Source organism: Psammomys obesus, unplaced genomic scaffold (genome assembly GCF_907164565.1).
Source record: "Psammomys obesus unplaced genomic scaffold, mPsaObe1.curated_primary_1811, whole genome shotgun sequence".
NCBI lineage: Eukaryota > Metazoa > Chordata > Mammalia > Rodentia > Muridae > Psammomys > Psammomys obesus.
Window position 1 is genome coordinate 1,403,450 of NW_026585698.1, and position 19,611 is coordinate 1,423,060.

The window sequence follows — 19,611 nt, forward strand, 5'->3', positions numbered from 1 at the left end:
GCAGCTCAGTTGGTGGAGTGCCTGCCTCAAATGTAGGAAGCCCTGGGCTCCATCCCCAGCTCTCAACCAATGAGGTGTAACAGCACACAACTGTAATCCAGAACTCAGCGGGTGGACACTGCAGAATCAGAAGTTCAAGGTCATTCTTGGCTACCTAGACAAGTGAGGCCAACCTGGGTTACATGAGACACTGTCTCAAACAAACAAACAAACAACCCATAGTATCATAATGATTATTACAGGAGCTCACAGGCCCCTGAAGCTGTCTTCATCCAAATCTGGACATAGATACAGTCTTCTTGGCTGGTTCTGTTAGTCTTTCTAGGCCTGCAGTTTAAGATAAGCATTTAAGCCAATGGTTCTTAGCCTGGGGGTTTCGACCTCTTTGGTGTTGAATGACCCTTTCACAGGGGTCACATATCAAATATCCTGCATATCATATATCTATATTATGATTCACAACTGTAGAAAAATTACAGTTATGAAGTAGCAATGAAAATAACGTTGTGGTTGGGAGGTCCCAGGCAATGCTCTTGCTGTTTACTAGAACCACCTGTGATGGAACCATCTGGTATCCTGGATGCTCAGGGCTACTGAGCATGTAAAAAGTGGCTAGTGCGTCTGAGGAGCCAAACTTTCATTTGGAGTTATTATTATTATTGTTTATGCAATGCCTGGGAGAAAGCCCAGGGACCCCTGAACGCCGGGCAGATGCTCCAACACTAACCTACATCCCCAGGTTAATTTTTTTTTCCAAGACAGGGTTTCTCTGTGTAGCCTTGGCTGTCCTGGAACTCACTCTGTAGACTAGGCTGGCTCAAACTCAGAGAACTCATCACTCTGCCTCCTGAGCGCTGGAATTAAAGGCATGCACCAAACTCCTGCCACCTTGACTCCCCCCTTCGTGAGAGATTATACCCTTGAACCGTGAACCAAAGGAAGCTCCTTCTCCCTAGAGTTGTTTTCTCCAGAGTATTTCATTACAGTGGAGAAAGGAAACTAGGACACTGATCTTGCATGTCAAGGATGCGTCCACATGATGTCAACATGGCTCAAAGGTTCCATCTCCTAACCTCATCCTTTGAGGGTGCTCCATTGAGGAGCACTGTGCCTATGGCAGTGATAACACCTGATTCCTGAAACGTTCCATGACTCACCTTCTTGGACGACCGTGGCTTGGTGGCCTTGGATTTCTTGCCCCCCTTCTTGCCTGATGCCGCCTTCCTTCCTCTTTTCTCTGGGGGCGGGGAGAGGATCGTTTCTGACTTGCCTTTGGTCCCTCGCTTTTTGGCCAGCAGTTCAGGGTGAATTCTAGGCAGGACACCCCCACTGGCGATGGTCACTCCTTTCAGCAGCTGAGAGAGAGATGCAAAGAACTGGTCAGCTCTGCGCTGGCTAACACAAGTGTCGGCCCTGGCCACACAAGGCTGGAGTCTGGCTTCTGCTTAACCAACAGAACTGATTAACATGCAGCTGCTGGCTCTCCTGTCCTATGCTTGCAAAGCATTTCTCAGGAGGTATCAGATTGTCTGCGGTCTTGCATAGAAAGCAGAACGAGGCAGAATCAAAGTGTCAGAGAAGTTGAAACTGGGATGATGGCCAGGGCTCTGGAATTTCAGGTGACGATGGAGAATAGAGGGCTGTGTGTGGGAAGCACACTGATCAAACCTGGCTTCAAAGGTTAACTCAAGAATGAGATCCAGTGGCTTGCACACTCTCAAACATTTGACCATGAACCTCCCAGTGGATACATTTTGAACAATTAACCCACAATCATATACTCTGCATATTCTAAACCGAGGGTGGTCTGAACCTATGGCTTATCCACCATCCATTAGCCAACCATGTGTGTCAGAGCAGCACAGACAAGGTGAGAGTCTAGAAACAGCTACAGCAAGTCCACAGTTATTATAGCACTGCCGACTCTGACAGGAGCTTTGGGATTTTCATTTGCATGCCTTTGTTTTGCATTTTCATAGCAATCAAATTTTATCACTTTTATTTTTAAATGGTCAATCTATGATGGACTGGCAACTTTAAAGGTCCTTTAGTTTGAGAAGAATGAGATCAGAACATAAACATAAATAAAAAGTCTCACTCTACTTAAACCCCAGCATGCCTAGTGTTGTCCAGAAAGGCATTCACTTGGCTGTGGCGTCAGTCAGATCTAATGTGTAAATAGGGAGTCTCCTATTCACATCCCAATAAATCATCCGCAGGGCTCCAGTTAAGAAATTGCCAGGAATAATATATGCACGCAATGACTTGTATTTAATGAGGAGACAAATCTCTTGAAGATTTGTCTCCTCATTAAATACAAGTCTGCACTCCACATGGCAGAGTCTGCTCTAGAGGGAATTTGATCTTGACTCTGAATGCAGAGCTATTAAAATCTGTTCTTCTTTACCTGGTCCTGATTCCTGATGTGTGTGTGTGTGTGTGTGTGTGTGTGTGTGTGTGTGTGTCCCACTGGGCCTAGGGTGCAGACCTACCTGGTTGAGCTCCTCATCGTTGGCCACGGCCAGCAGGATGTGCCTGGGGGCTATCCGGGCCTTCTTGTTGTCCCTTGCAGCATTCCCAGCCAACTCTAGGATTTCCGCTGAAGTACAAGGGGAAGTTAATGAACAATCAAATTACTATTATTATTGGTATGTGTATGTGGGTGTGTGCATTTGCACAGGTGGAGGTCAGAAAACAACTCTGTGGAATTGGTCCTCTCTCTCCACCTTGATGCGGGTTCTAGGGATTGGATTCATGTTGCCAGATTCATGCAGCAAGTGCCTTTGCCTTCTGAGCCATCTTGGCTACCATAAAGCTTGTGATTTTTGCTTTGGGCTGTTATCCAGGGTTATATGTGGCCCAGAGGCCACAGGTTGCATATAGCTGGTATTCTATATTCCTCTGTCATTCGTTAGTTCTTTTAAATTTGTGTATTTTGTATCTGTAAGTATTTTGCCTACATGTATGTATATGCACCACATGTGTCCCAAGAGGGTGTTTCATCCTCTGAACTGGAGTTAGAGATGTCTGTGAGCCACCATGTAAATGCTAGGAATCAAACCCAGGTCCTCTGCAAGAGCAGCCAGTGTTCCTAACCACTGGGCCATCTTTAGTTCCTTTTTATATCTATAATATTTTGTGTGTGTGTGTGTGTGTGTGTGTGTGTGTGTTGGTAGTGGGGGTGAGTAAGCTACAGCTTTTACCAATAAACCATTTCATTGGTATTTTATTTTATTTCTTTTTTTGTTTGTTTGTCTGAGTCAGCATCTTACTATGCAGCCTTGGCTGGCCTGGAACTCACTTTGTAGACCAGACTGGTCTTGAACTCACAGAGATCTGCCTGCCTCTGTCTCCTGGGTGTTGGGATTAAAAGTGTGCACCATCATGCCCAACTTTCTATCTTGTTTTACTACTTTTCCTTTTTCTTCACTTTTGTTCTAGTATTATTGTTGTTAAAGCTGTATTTTATTTTTAATTGAAGATTTATTTTGCTTTCTCTTCAGTTGTGGAAAGATGATTCATTTGCTTTAAAAAGTGTGAATGAGGAGCTGGAGAGACGGCTCAGTGGTTAGGAGTACTTTCTTGTTCTTCCAGAGGACCAGAGTTCGATTCCCAGTACCCATGTCGGGTGCTCACAATCTCAAGTTCAGGGTCTAGCGCCCTCTTCTGGCATCCACTAGCACCCACACATATGTGGGATACACGTGCATAAATACACACATAAATAAAAATGAAAACAAGTCTTAAAAAAAAAGTGAGTAAGTTTGGTGTGGTATCCATTTACAAATGTACTTGGATGGCTGAAGCAGAAGGATCCCAAGTTCCAGGCTGGACTATAGTGGAACTCAAACACAAACAAACAAAAACATGGAAAATGAAAACAAAAAAATGAGTTTTAAAGAGAAAGTTCTTTACTGAAAGCTGGAAGCAGTGGGCCAACAGGTCTCACAGAAGAGGGAAGAAAGGGTGCATGTGTGTTTGCACTAATGTTCTACGCTGCTGTGTGCAGACAGTCTCTGTGTTTTGACTGCATCTGCTGGTACAGCATAAACACTCGGGCTGCTTCTGCAGGCGTCTTCTCTGTCAGCCTAATATCAAATAGAATAGCCCATAAAGTTGCCATCATCCAGAAACCTGACGGCAACAGTGGAAACTTGGCTAAAGACTGCTGTATTAGCCGGGCAGATGTGATTAACACAAACATTAGAATAAAACAAACATCAGACTTCAATATTTATATGGCATTTCCAGAATGGAAAGCGCTAAAGAACCACAAATTCTTCTCATGCCTTTCCTGGAACATTCAGCAATGGCTAGCAAGCTTACTGACACAGTGACCATAGTGTGTGCTGTGAGCACTCATGTATACACTCTCATGCATGCCACAGGTTGAGGCAACTCTCTCTTTTTCTCCAGCATACCTTTTGAGAGTCTCTCACTAAAGTGGGAGCTTGCTGTTTCGGCTAGACTGGCTGGCCAGTGAGCCTCAAAGATCTGCCTGTCTCCCTCCCTTCCAGTGTGGGGTTACAGGCTATGCATGGCTTTTGCATGGGTATTGGGATACTAACTCAAGTCCTCATGCTTACATTTACTAAGCTACTTCGTCAGCCCTATGACCTCATTTTCTGAATGATTGGGGCATTGTAGTTTAAGAAGTATGAACACACCTGTTGGACAGATGGGACAAATATTTTGAAATTGATGCCATATTAGATTTTTCTGGCCTGTGACTTCTGGCTGACATTCAGCTTCCTTTTCTCTTGAAAATTATATATAGCCCTGGCTGGCCTACAACTCACTATGTGGAGCAGGCTAGCCTCACACTCCTAGCAATCCTTCTGCCTCTGCCTTGAGAGTGCTGAGATTAAAGGTGTGTCAGAGATTTGTACTTAACCTTGGTGCATAGGAGGGGGAATTGACAAACTGCAAGGTTGTTAGAGATATTGTTACTAGAGAATAAAATGACCCAACAGGGGACTAATCCCATTTAGTTATCTACATTACTTGCATAGATTTGTTTTGTTTATTTTTTTGTTTGTTTGTTTTTGAGACAATGTTTCTCTGTGTAGCCCTGGTTGTCCTGGCCTCGAACTTGCGAACTCAGAGTTCCGCCGGCCTCTGCCTCCTGAGAGTTGGGATTTTAAAGATGTGTACCACCATACCCAGCTGCATATGTATTTCTTAAATGCACCCATAACATTGTTTTGTTTCTGTTTAACACCTGAGAACAATTTAAATGTCAAGCAGAATTAAGAAGTGCACAGAGTATCCCGCCTGCTGGGCAAAGTGGCACACGCCTGTGATCCCAGCACTCCGGAGGCTGAGGCAGGAGGATCCAACTGAGTATAAGGTAAGTGTGGTAAAATGGTGAGTTCCAGGCCAGGCAGGGCAAAAGAGTGAGACCATGGTTCAAAACCAAACAAGCCAGTCTTCTCCGGGCTGGGGATATGGCTCAGTAGGAAGAGTGCCCACCAAACATGATGATCTAAGACTGTGTTCTTCAGTGTGTGTGTGTGTGTGTGTGTGTGTGTGCCTGTGTGACTGTGTCTGGGGGAATCAAAGGCCAATCTCAGGTGTTTTTCCTCAGGGGCTAGCCACCTCATTTTTGAGCCGGACTCTCTCACTAGGACCTGGGACTTGCTGACTGGAAAGGCTGGCTAGTGAGCAAGCCCCAAGGACACACCTGTTTACACTTCTCCAGTGCCAGCATTTCAAGGGTTGTGGTGCGGTGCCCAGTTTTTACACAAGTTCTGGGGATCAAAGTCAGGTTCCCATGATTGTATGCCAAGCACTTTACCAACTGAACATCTCCCCAGCCTTCCTACTTTAAATGTACCCAAACCAAATCAACCAAACAGAAGCCCTACAACTACCCCCAGGGATTTAGTGAGCAATTCGAGGCACATTGCACGGCTGACAGCTTAGATATGTCATATGTGGCATTTGCTAATGCAAGCCTCACGTTGCTGGGCAGGTCTAGAAGAACAGTTTAAATGTGCGCTCTCTGTCCTATGTGGAGAACTCTCCAATGCCCTTTCTCCTTCCCCAAGGCCTTTAGATGCCAACCTTGGCCAAGCAGGCCAGGAAAAGCCTTGTCATCACCCGCAGTATTTTTGAGCCAGGTACTGGGAGAGTCACAGCATCCTACCCAAATGTGAAGGGCTCCAAAGGGTGGGAAAGTGGCTGTGGGGCCCCCTACATTCTGGAATTACCTGCCAGGTACTCAATGACAGCAGCCATGTACACGGGCGCTCCAACGCTGATCCTGTACTTGAATGTCCCTTTCTTCAGGTACCGCATCAACCGCCCTACTGGAAAGATGACACCAGCCCTGGCTGACCGGGACAGCTTGGACATTTTCTTCTTCCCACTCCGGCCTGACATCTTGCCTCAGTTTTCCTCTCAGCTTGCTGACAGAATGGCCTCCTGGCACTTAAGCAACACTAGAAAGGAAAGAAGGCAGGATTGAGGCTGGCTGAAATACCAGGGGCACATCAGTGTGGCCTTATGTCTGGCTGCCCTGTGGAGGCAGCTGAACCTTAGCTGCCAATGTAAGAGCTGGGCAGGGCCTCTGAAGGGCATCTGCAGCCCCCTTACAAACCTCCCTCCCTACGGGGCAGCCCCAGGCAGCAGAGGCCAAATGAAGCTGTTGCTAGAAGGGAAAGTTACACTCCTGTACCCAGCTGTGCAGTGATGGCCATGACATCATTTCCTTGTCCCCAGACCCTGTGGATGCTCTGTATGAAAAGGGATTTTACAGATGTGATTAAAAATTTTTTTTCTTTTTAAAAAAACAGATCCTCATATACTTGAGATTGGCTGTGAATTCCTCATCCTGTTGCCTTCACTTCCTAAGTGCTGAAATTAGAGGCTAGCGCTGGCTCCATAGTTCACTTTTGTTGTTTTGTTTAAAGACAGAGTCTCACTCTGTAGTCTTGGCTGGCCTGGCATTCACTATGTAGACCAAGCTGGCCTTGAACTCACAGAGATCCACCTGCCCCTGTTTCCTCAGGGCTGGGACTAAGAGCTTGTGTCACCATGGCGGGCCACAGCTTTCAGTTATGTAAATAAGCCTATACATGTTTCTCAAAAGGAACCACTTTTCAGCTTCTCTAATAATGCATGCAGTCTTTCTTTCTTTCTTTTTGGCCAGGGTCTCAGGTAGCTCAGGCTGGCCTAGAACTTAATATGCAGTTGAGGATGACCTTGATTGAACCTCTGTTTTTCCTGCCTCCACCTCCTGTGTGCTGGGATTACAGTCATGCACAACCATGACCAGTTCACATGGTACTGGGGATCAAACCCAGATCTCTGTTCATACTAGGCAAACACTCCATCAATGGAGCTACAACCTAACCCCAGTGTATGTATCACTCTGTAAGAAAGGGCAGTGTTAAAATACTATGCTATTGCCTAGCAATCAGACAGCACACAGAAAGCCACAGCACAACTTAGACCTCTGTTCCTTGAGGGAATCCAGGATGGTTTGGGGGAGACATTTGAAGTCAGCACAGAGAGGTGGATTCTGCATAATTCATCAATGATTTACTGTCCCTTCTAAAAGCCATCTTTTAGAAGAGCAAACAACCATAGCTTCCTGAACAGTCTTGCTCTAGCTGTTTTGAGACAGGGTCTCTCTATGTTGCCCTGGCTATCCTGAATTTACTATGTAGATCAGGGCTTCATGGACACAGCTGGGCTTATCTCAATCTTTCAGGTAAGGGAATATTGTGACCAAAAAAAAAAAATCATATAGTATTTCTAACTTACACGTATACATTATAATATGTATAACAAAGTCTTACAATATACAATTATGGAGTAATATAATTCAGAGTAAGTAAATTACACAGGATAAACAGGAGCAGAGTAAAGCCATAGACATTTCTAGGGAATGAGTCAAAGCGCTCCAATCCAGGGTGACAGCATTCCCTTGTTGGCAGAAATGAGAAAGTCAAAATAAAACGGACTGCTCAGCTGCCGGGAGACACACAACTAGGGTTCCTGAACCTCCAACAGGCCATTTTCTTTTCATTTACTTTTGCATGTGTGTATGTGTATATGGGTGTTTGATAGTATCGTTATGTATGTGTGTATGTATGCATGTATATATGTGAGTGTTTGTGTGTGCTGGATAATTTTGACACAGGCTAGAAAAATCTGAGAAGAAGGAATCCAGTTGAGAAAATGCCTCCATAAGACTGGGGTATGGGCAAGCCTATAGAGCATTTTCTTAATTAGTGATTGATGGGGGAGGGCCCAGCCCATGGTGGGTAGTGTCATCCCTGGGCTGGTGGTCCTGTGTTCTATAAAAAAGCAGACTGTGCAGGCCAGAAAGCTGCACCCCTCCATGGCCTCTGTATCAGTCCCTGCATTTAGGATGCTGCCCTGTTTCAGTTCCTGTCCTGACTTTCTTCATGGATGGACTATGAATGCTGAAGTATACACAAAATCAACCATTTTCTCCCGAACTTGCTTTTGGTCATAGTGTTTTATCATAGCAATAATAACCCAAACTAAGATAATATATGTGTAGCTACACTTATATGTGTGTATATGTATATATGCATATGCATGTGTGTATGTATATGTATTAGCGTGTGTGTGGAGATGGGGAGCTTGCATGAATGTCACTCCACAGAGGACAGTTGAACTCAGGTCATGAGGTGTAATGGCACCTTCCTTTATACATGGTGTCATCTTGTAGGCTTTAGTTTCCTGTAGTATCCTAAAGTCTGTTATGGTTGACGTGTTTTAAACATTGACATGGAATTAAGACTGCTCAGTCCTAACTGAGCATTTTCTTCCTCCCTCTCTTCCTTTCTTTTCTTTTTATTCTTATTCTTATTTTATGTGTAGGAATATTGTTTATTTTATGTGTAGGAAGGAGGAGGGGAAGGAGGAGGGGATTTAGAGAAATGGGAGGGGGTATGTGATGTGGACATTTTGGTTTATGATATGTAAACACATTTTTGTTAAATTCCAAGTTGGGGAATTTAGTTTGCCCACACCTGTTAAGCGTCTCCTGTGTAGGATGGTCTTTGCCAGGTGGAATTAGTTGAATCCTGAGGGCTTTGAGGGGTGTAACTATGACAGCCTAGAGGAAGAAGGCACAGCTGCTTGGAGGGGGACTGCTTGCTGCCGGTTCGTCCTGCTGCTGCCAGTTCGTCCTGCTGCTGCATTTGCTGCTTGCTGATTTGCTGGTTACCTGGACTTTGGGATTTCTGGACGACTCATAGTGGTTTTGCTCCCAACAGAATCCTAAGACCCTACCCAGCGGGAAGTAGCAGAGAGAACGCCACCCCCTGTCCCCACTAACCTTCTCTCCCTCCTACCTGGTGTTGGGGGGTTGGAAGGGAGATAGAAGCATTTAAACACCCTAAATAAAGTAGGTTTCATAAAAAATTTAGGTCAACAGGTATGAGATAGGCTAATGGGGTAAATATGACCACAATCCATTCTATACGTGTATGAAATTGTAAAAAAAATTAATCTATAGAATTTGGCCTTTTGTTTGTTTTGTTTTGTAAACCAGATTTTTTTTAAAGATTTATTTATTTATTATTTATACAGTATTTTGTAGTGCATGTGTGCCTACCCACCAGAAGAGGGCGCCAAATTTTATTACAGATGGTTATTTCCTTTGGTTTATTGGTTCTTCCTTTGGCTTATTGGTCTCCTTTGTCATGTTCAATTTTATGTCGTCTTGCAACTGACCAGCAGTGAAGGCCACACCTCTCACCCTGATTGGTCAGGACTTTTGGAAGAATAGTCAGTGCTCTTAACCTCTGAGCAATTTCTCCAGCTGGTAAAACAGATCTTACTATGAAGTCTAACCTGGCCTAGAACTCACTGTGTAGCTCAGGCTGGCCTTGAACTTGAGGTAATCCTCCTGCCTCAGTTTTCCAAATGCTAGGATTATAGTTGAGAACCACCATACCCACTTCTGTTTTAATTGGAGGTTGGAGCAGTGTATCAGAGGTTAAGAGCACTGATTGCTCTCCCACTTATAGGTCCCACTTCTAGCAGTTAGAGCAGCTAACAACCATGTATAACTCCAATTTCAGGGGACCCAACATCCTCTTCTGGGCTTCCAATGGGCAACACACACACACACACACACACACACACACACACACACACACACACACCCCACAGGCTGGGCTGGGCTGGAACTTCCTATGAAGGCCAGGCTGACCTCAAACTCATGATTCCCCTGCTCCAGCATGTGCCATTATGCTCAACTCAAACAGTGTTCTCAGCGCACACCACCCCTGAGGTGAACGAAGTGGGTTTGGGGTATTTTATTACATAGTTCACCTACATTGTTTTTAAACACTTACAAGTCATTACTGCTTTCCCACTAAAGTCAATAGGTATTCCTCAGGGGAATGTAAGTGCAAATGGCCCCAGACTATCACCCCGATAGGAACAAGATAATGTTGAGTGTTGAAAATGTCTGTGATTTCTGTGTCTGTGCTGTCTGAAGCTGCTGACCTCATCCATGTCTTGTGAGTGCGCTCAGTCCCGGAGGAAGCCAGAACTGTAGATGGGAAGTGTGAACATCAAACAAGTTGAGGAAGAGGAAATGCAGGGGGCAGCAGCTGTCAGTAGCTTTGTCCTAGGAGCCAGGGGACTCAAGGCAATGTTAACATCGGGTCCTCGTCATCTCACTGTGCATGTGTGAAGTCAGCAGGTGGTGCTCAAATGCACATGGCTCCTGGCAGAGGGGTGGAAGCAGGAGATGGATCATGAGCTTCATAGTCTTTCTCTTCCACAATCTAGTTTTTCTAAAACACACTTTCAAATTGTTTTGGTCGAGGATCGTAATCTCTAGATGAAGTTGGTTCTAAAGAGTTGGGAGAGGCTGATGGTGGAGGAGGAGCCTGAGCGCTCCTGAGGTGGAAGCAGGAGGATCAGCAATTTAAGCCCAGTTTCATTCATAATTAGACGGAGTTCAAGCTGGCCTGGGTTATGTGAGACTCTGTCTCAAACAAACCAACCCTTCAAACAAACCCACAAACAAAACCAAGCAAAACTGTAGCCCCTCAATCACTTCGGGGTCAGTTCAGGTTTACAAGGATGCACAATGAATGCACTAAGCCAATTTTACGCTTTTCCGGTCACTGTTACATGAGCCCCCTGCCCTGCCCCCAAGGGTTAGTAAGTCTGGTTGCCAAGGAAACCACCTGAAAGGCCCACCATAGGGTAAAACATGTCCTGTGGATATACTGTGTGCCAAACTGACAGAACCCCCCGACACACACACTTTCTAACACAAACCAGAAAAGTTACGCTGGTAAGACAATGCTACCTGAGGACTGCCCAGGATAAATCAAGACAAGTCAGACCCTGCCCTAAAATTAGAAATGAGGTAATGGCAGAAAAGCAAGTGACTTTTGGGTAACTTTAGGGATGCTTCAAATACTCAAGACAAATTTCCCGGGTAAGGCAAATGTAGGTACGATGCCACAGGGAAGCTACATGGTTTGCAGGGTGGTAGCCTGCAGAGGGCTCCTAAGTGCAAGACTTCCTTCTGCAGCTCCAGGCTCGCCGTTAGTCACAGCCTCACACAGAGATGGGGAGGCAGGGCAGGTGAGGTCTGTCTGTGAGATGACCACCTCACAGGAGCACATCTCCTCAGACAGGAGGTGCCCACCTGCAGTTGCAATTTGCCAGGGCTTAGACACCCTGCCCATTGCTGGAACCCAGAGGTGACGTGAGGAGGGCTGCTGAGAGCTGGCAGGGTCCCAAATCCACCAGGAAAGGAAGCCTGCCACCCCCTGTCCACTGGGAAAGCCCCTGCACCCCAGTGAGCTTGCACCCACAGCTTGTGAAGTTAAGTCTGGGGCGGGGCTACTGTCTAAGGCATCCATTCTCAACCTGTGGGTGGTGAACCCCCAAAGACCATCGGAAAATACAGATAATTACATTACAATTCATAAGAGGAGCAACGCGAACAGTTATGAAGTAGCAACAAAAATAATTTTATGGATGGGGGGTCATCACAGCATGAGGAACTGTATCAAAGGGTGGCAGCGTTAGGAAGTCTGAGAATCGATGAGCTAAAGAGAAAGAACCATCAGTGGGAAGATCCATTTCCAGCTGACTAATAGTTAATGTTTTGCTCAAACAATTTGGCTCCCATCAGGCATAGCTTAATGATGACAATCTATTCTGTTTGTTTACGTGTTTGAAGAAGACACTGTGGATAGGCTGTGGTGTGAAATGATTTGGGCCTCCCAGGGTTCCCCTGGAGGCTGCACATGGATCCCTTAGTGAACTTTAAGAAAGTCCTGACCTGCAACACATCTGCTTGGGCCACACCTGCAGAACCAGGGGCATGGACTGTCACCACAATGGCCCTTTAACCAGGACAGTTGTAAGCACACCCATGGGGAACCAGGAAATATCTTGCCAGACTCTTAAAGAACCTCCCTGGGGCGTGCCAGGAAGCGGAGCTGGGAGTCTCTTATTCTGAGGTCTGGTTTTGGGTCCATAATGGTACTTGTTAGATTTGGCAGACAATTCAGGACAATTAATAAATTGTAGCTCTCCTTCAAATAATAGACTCTCACTGGCCTGGTCCAGTAACTACTGTAATTCATGGACTTCATGGTGAACCTCTGTTTTGAAAAGTTTTGCTATGTCTAGACTCAGCAAAAACAATCTGTGTCATCATGGTATCAACGAGACACAGAATTCATTGGCTACTTGTTATTGAACAGGAAACTGTATAGATGTTGATGAATTTATACCTTCCTGTCCCTAAATGTTTTTCACTGTGCTGTAATAAAGGTAGTAAGTATCCTGAAAACGCCCCTCCCTCAGCTCATTGGCGAGCCCCTAGCAGCACTCAGAGGAAGCTGGGGAGTATTTGGTCTCTGGTGAGCCCAACCACTACCAGCTCACGATGGCTCAAGTCTTCAGATGATTTTTTTCTCTTTCTCTTTCTCTTTCTCTCTTTCTTTTTCTCTTTCTCTTTCTCTTTCTCTTTCCCTTTCCCTTTCTCTTTCCCTTCCTTCCTTCCTTGCTTCCTTGCTTCCTTCCTTCCTTCCTTCTTTACTTCCTTCCTTCCTTCCTCTGTGTGTGTGTGTGTGTGTGTGTGTGTGTGTATGTGTGTATTCATTTGTGTACAAGTGTGTGCGTGGAGAACAGAGGTCAACATTGGGTATCTTCCTTGACTGATCTCTATCATATATATATATATATATATTTTTTTTTTTTTTGAGACAGGGCCTCTCACTGAACCTGGAGCTCATTGATAAGGCCAGACTGGCTGGTGGACAAACCTCAGGGATCCTCCTGTCTCCAGGAGGTCTGGGATTATAGGCATATACTACCATGGAGTGCTGGGGTCACAGCTCAGCTTGGGAAGGCAAGGATGTTACTGACTGAGCCACATCTCAGGCCCCAAGTGTCTTCATTTTGATGAAACTTGATTGCGGCAACGTGAGATTTTTGACTGTCACTGTAAATAAATGGTTCTCAACATGTGGGTTGTGCCCTTCCCCCACACTGGTTGCAAATCAGATATCCTGCACATCAGACATTTACATTATGATTCATACCAGTAGCAAAATTACAGTTCTGAAATGGTTTTATGATTGGGGGGTCACCATAACATGAGGAACATTATTAAAGGGCCACAGCATTAGGAAGGTTGGGAACCGCTGCTTTAATAAAACTGGCAGGTGAAGGGTAACACAGAAAGAAAATGAGGCTAGCAGTGTCCAGTCCTATTCCACTTCTTGAGAGTGTGTGCGGTGAGACAGGTTGCACGTGGCTTATCCACCACTCGTTGTGGTTAGGACATACATGCTTATTAAATTCTTTGAACTCAACCACTTACTAAGTGGAGCAAACAGGTGTTTCTTCTGGCATAGCACTCTCACTGGGGCTCTTGAGAGCTATGGAAATCTTGGGTAAATCAGGCTCATCATCCACCAGCTTAAACATGTATAGACAGGTTTGGCTTTTTTGACTTGACAGAGGTATAGCAGCTAGGACCATTTGGTAGACATGTACCTTCAATTTGGAATTTGAATCTTACATGCAGGCAATAACGCAGTCTGATGCTTCCCTTGTGTTGCTGGGCTGTGGTGAGCTAAGCCATGGGGTCACCATGGGGGCAAAGGAACCAGTACCCCATGGTGTACTATGCTGCTGACCGGGGCTCTGGGAAATGCAGGTGACTTAGGGTGCTTTCCAGCATGGGCTATCTTCAACTCACTGTAGGGCTGTTGGAACATAACCCTATAACACCATATCTAAGGAGACAGAAACCTATAGTTATGTCTTATCCAAAGTGCTAAGGATGACAGCCAGGGGCCCAGGGGTGCTAAGCCAGCACTGTACCACTGAGCACATGCCAGCCCTGTGGCTTTGTTACGTGTGGGCTTCTGTTTTAAAGATGCCTTACTTAACACACATGCTCATTTCATCAACACTGACCTCACTCATGCCTCAATAAGGCTTGTGTGATCACTTGGAGGATCCTCAAAAATTAGTTCCTTTAATTAATTGGGAGGCAGAGGCAGGCTGATATTTATAAGTTTGAGGCCAGCTTTGTCTACAGAATAAGTTCTAGGATAGATAAGGTTACACAGAGAAACCCTGTCTAGAAAAACAAAAGGCCATTTTTCAAAACAGTTACACTTGTCCCAAAAGTTATTTATCTTTCTATATGTATTACTTCCTTAAACAACAAAAAATTGTTTTTAAGCATATTGGTTTTTTTTGGCTACACGTGTGTCTGTGTGCCATGTGTACGGTACTTACAGAAGAGGATGTCGGATCCCCTAGAACTGGAATTACAGACAGTTGCCATGTGGGTATTGGAAGAGAAGTCAGTGCTCTTAACCACTGAGCCATCTCTTCAACCCTCTTATTTTGCTTCTTTTTGAGACAGGATTTTGCTCTCTCTCTCTCTCTCTCTCTCTCTCTCTCTCTCTCTCTCTCTGTGTGTGTGTGTGTGTGTACACAGAACCCAGGCACTTATTGATGCTAGGCAAATGCTACACTGATGAGCTACATTCTCAGCCGGAGTATTGTAAGACTGAAGGTAGAGGAGGGCGAGGGCTGGGTGCAATCACTGTAGCCATTGTGTCCCAGGTCATGTCTGTTCATGTACCTATACCATCTTGCAAAAAGACTGTTTAAAGAATTCTTCTGAGATCCTTTGCTTCAGATCTATACCAATCAAACATTCACCTGTGTTATCTGAAACCAAGAAATAAGAGGTTGTACTGCTTTTTAATAATGGAAATGAATTTTTAAAACTTCAAATACTGTTTTTTGAAACATTTCAAACACGAAACTTCCAGCATGGTCCCAGTGGATCAGCAGGCTATAAAAATTCTGCTCGTACCTGTGGCATCTCCCTCCTCTATAGTATTGTGCTCCACAATATTGTAGATTGTAAATATTTATGAAAAAATGAAGCTGATGCCACCATGAAGTAGTTTTCTCTGTCAGTTCCAAACTGTCCTTTGGGAGAAGCAAATGAGATAAAATAGGACTAAATAGAACATAAAGGAATTCAATAGAAATATACTAGCTACATACAGAACTGTATTTTAAAGCGTATGAAATAGGAAACAGGGCCTCTTGACAGCTTCTCACTTAATAGAATTCTAACATATTTTGGTGTCTTACCCTGAGTACTGTATTAAGCTAATAATAGTTTGTTAGCATTATTCTGTAGCTGGAAAGCCCATTTTCAGTGATACCAGCTAAATCACTAGGTCTGTTGCACTCCCATTTAGGAACTCCGAGGGCAAGCCATTACTGCACAAGCAATACTTTCCATACCATTTTCTTCCAGGGCCATCTCTGAGTGACAGAGAACAGTCAATAATTTCACCATCACATACATTAAAATACAGTAACAATTTATCATGTAAAGAACAGCACCAAATGCAGTTTTATCAAAGAGACACGAGATCGAGTTAACCAAATTAAGCAACCACGAACACAAAAACCAAGCATTAATCCAATTGATTTAAATTATACTACTGGAAAGCAAATCACTGCCTTTTTAAAACACGCATTTCCACTCATGCCTCGGATTGGGAAGCTCACGTGCTCTTTGTAAATCAGAGGCTGCGAACGTGGGCCAGCCGGGTCATCCCAGAGGCCGACAGAGACCATGTGAATGAATTTAGGATTTCTCCAGGAGTTGAGGGACACTGTGACTTGTGTGTGTGTGTGTGTGTGTGTGTGTGTGTGCGTGCGCGCGTGCTTGCAGATGCAAATGCATGCAAGTGTGTGAGTATGTGTGCACAGATACATGTGAAAACCAGAGGTCACTTCAGAGCCACTTGTCAAGACCTTGTCTTGGTTTTTGCCACTTGTTTTTGAGACACACGGTCTCCTGGCCCAGGGCTCACCTGTCTGAGAAGCCCGGCTGGCCAGCACACGGCAGGGATCCACTTGTCTCCACCGCCCAAACACAAGGATTACAAATGCGCGCCACCAAACCAACTGCTTTGTTTGTTTCTATTGTGTTTTTAGTTTATGTGTAAGGGTGTCTGTTCTACATGCATGTCTGTGAAACATGTGCAGGCAGGGCCTGCGGAGGTCAGAAGATGGCGTCGGATCCCCTAGAACTGGAGTTACAGACAGCTGTGAGCTGCCTGGTGGGTGCTGGGAGTCAAACCCATGTCCTTGGGAGGAGCAGCAAGTGCTTAACTGCTGAGCCATCTCTCCAGTCCCAAACCTGACTTTTTAATGTGGATTCTGGGGATTAGACTCGGGCCCTCATCCTTGCATCGTCAGTACTTTACTGCCTGAGCCATCTTCCTAGCTGCACACGCTGACTTTTAACACGTTTTCTTCTCTTTGATGAACCCAAGTTGTGATTTTCTTAAACAAGAGAAAAGCAAACGTTGTTGCTGTGTTTTTTTATTCTTCTTCTAGCAAGCCATATGCTGTTTTAATATAAATACATTTGGCCCCTAATGGTACTAGTTGGATGGAAGATGACTAATAAAGTTATTCTTCTTAAAATCTGAGCTAAAAATGCTCAGGTTTATTTGCTTAGTGTGCACGTGCTGGGGCATATGCCATGGTGTATGTGGAAGTCTAGAGGGGAGGTGTATAGAGTCCTTTCTCTCCTACTTTCCCGTGGGTTCCTACAGCCCAGGTCATCAGGCTTGTCCAGGGAAGCGCCTTTGCCCATCTAGCCATGAATCTACTTATTGATGGAAGAGAAAAACCAAGCCAAACAAACAAAAGCCCTCAGTGTGATTAGCCTAGCCTCTGCTTGCCTTTTTGCCCTTTAAGGATGGGCAAATGGAAATGTGGCCTAACTGTCCCATTTCCTCAAAATCTGATAAATCCAATTAGTAATAGGGTTTCTTGCAAGCAGCATCCTTTGGGTTTTTCCAGGAAGGGGACTGGTGTTGTCTGAGCCAAGATGAGCTCCTCAATGGATTGGAGTGAGGAACCCAGGTAGCTGGGGCTACCTGACCCAATCGAGGGCTTTCACAGACCCCTGATGGTCTGCGCTCACACCAATAGTCTGAGCTGAACACAGACAGCAGCTCTGGAGCCCTCTCCCCTTTCATACTCACACCTCCCTATTCTCTTTTCCTTCCCTCTGGAGGGCAGGGCTTTTCTTTCTATGAAGAATTTTGTGTTGTTGGCAGGTAGAGTTTGCAAATTAGGATGTGTGGCCCCGGCCCCATAGCCCCTAAATGCTGGCACCCTACACAGCGAAGTTCCACGTTCTTATCATACCATTCCCTCTGTGGTCTCAGGGAGACACAGTGGACTGTTTCTCACTGACCAGCTGTGCATGGCCCTCAGGCAAATCAGATTCCTCAAAACTTCTCTTTGGCTTGAGCAAAAGCTTACAGGAGCTTTCATAAGGGAATAAGATGGGAGAGCACTGTCCTGGCTGGGAGGAGAGCCAGGTGCCCGCACACCTGCTCTGGGCTTCTGTGGCATTCTACCTGAGACCACACTGCACCTACCGGCCTCTGAGGCTTTCTCCCGAGGGATGTTCCACAGAGACACCCGACACAGGATCCTGCCAGACCCTCACCAGTTACAATCGCTGACACCAGGAAAAGCCAGCCACACCCAGGGAGCTTTCTTTTCAAGTCACTGTTAGGTCGCTTTCGATAATCACAGAAAAGAGCAATTGACCTCACTGAGCACCAGAACAGTTGGTCTCCACCCACCAGGACGATAAACCTTGTCAGTCAGAAACTGCCCATGTAAAAAGTCAGATGCAGTGGTATGCCTCTGTAATTCCAGCATGGGGAGGTTCCAGGGTACAGGAGAATCCTTGGGGCTCACTGGCCACCCCGCATAGCCAAATTAGAGAGTGACAAGGTCAATGAAAGACCTTTTCTTTAAAAAAAAAAAACAGGTGGTGGGCGAGGCATGGCATAATCAGATCTCTCTGAGTTCAAGAACAGCCTGGTTTACAAAGAGAGTCCCAGGCCAGGCAGGACTGCATAGAGAGATCTTGTCTTAAAACAAAACAATACAATAAAACAAGAGCCATGAGGCTAGTAAAGGCACTTTACATGGAGCCTGATGACCCGAGTCCCATCCTTTGAGCCTACATGATGGAAGGAGAGAAATCTTGCAAGTTGTCCTCTGACCTCTAACCCACACCCCCCCAAAAAAAGTAAATGCTAAAAAAAAAGTGGTCAGCCTTTGACCTCCACATACACACACACACACACACACACACACACACACACCTACAAACACATGTGTAATCACAGGCGCATATGTGCACAGAGTCCAGCTGATGGTGGGCAGGGGAATACTTGATTGTCTCTTGATTGAAATTCTGCAAGAACAATCAATTTGCAACTTTCCTGTGCTGATGGGGAATGCACTGAATTATCCTCTGACCTAAACATTTATGTCGTCTATTGTAGAAACTGTTGGGCTTGACCTTTCTGTAGGCCACCATCACTACTTAATTTTATGCTTTATTGAGCATCAAGGGGTGTGGAAAATATACATTACATCGTTCTGTGCATACATCCCTCACAGGAGGGCACAGCAAGCACAGGCCTGGAGTGCAGGAGAATCAGATTTGACCTTGTTATGTGTCATTAATTCTCATGAAACAACCAAATTTAGGCATATGAACAATTTCCCTAGAATGGCATCTCAAGCAACCCTCAAATCTTGAGGCAGACTGAATGCTTGTTGTCATTTGGCTGAGTCTGGCAAGATGGCTCAGTGGGTAAGGGTCTGGGTGCCATGCTTGATTGAGCAGCAAAGGTTGTGGATAACCTGACGACCTGCGTGTGATCCCTGGGACACAGGTGGAGGAAGGAGGGAACTGATTCCTGAAAGCTGTCCTCTGTAAGCATGTCCTCTGCAAACCCACATGTGCAGTGGCGTGTGCAAACTGGCACGTGCACACACATACATAAATGTAAGAGACAAATCTAAAATAAACAGAAAGAGCAACTTAGTGACTCTTGTGACATCGAGGAATTAGCTGGTGTTGTCCCCAGGCCGGTGTCTGTGTGTACGTCTGGTACCTATTTACGTCAGAGCCTGGGAATTTTGACTTGAATTACTTACTTCATTCAAGGTCCAAATTGGCAATGCCAGTCAAATAAATCGGACAAA

The 19,611-nt window shown here is 45.3% G+C and overlaps 1 protein-coding gene across 1 annotated transcript in view; it reads right to left on the bottom strand.

Annotated features, from left to right (window-relative positions):
• LOC129670399 (core histone macro-H2A.2) overlaps positions 1-19,611 on the bottom strand; it is a 39,991-nt gene that overhangs the window by 14,250 nt on the left and 6,130 nt on the right. Inside the window, exons 2-4 of the mRNA XM_055598885.1 lie at positions 6,213-6,443; positions 2,493-2,599; positions 1,158-1,355 (exon numbers count right to left, since the gene is read on the bottom strand). Coding sequence (XP_055454860.1) covers positions 1,158-1,355; positions 2,493-2,599; positions 6,213-6,384 — 477 coding nt within the window. The 5' untranslated portion in view covers positions 6,385-6,443. The remainder of the gene's footprint in view (positions 1-1,157; positions 1,356-2,492; positions 2,600-6,212; positions 6,444-19,611) is intronic.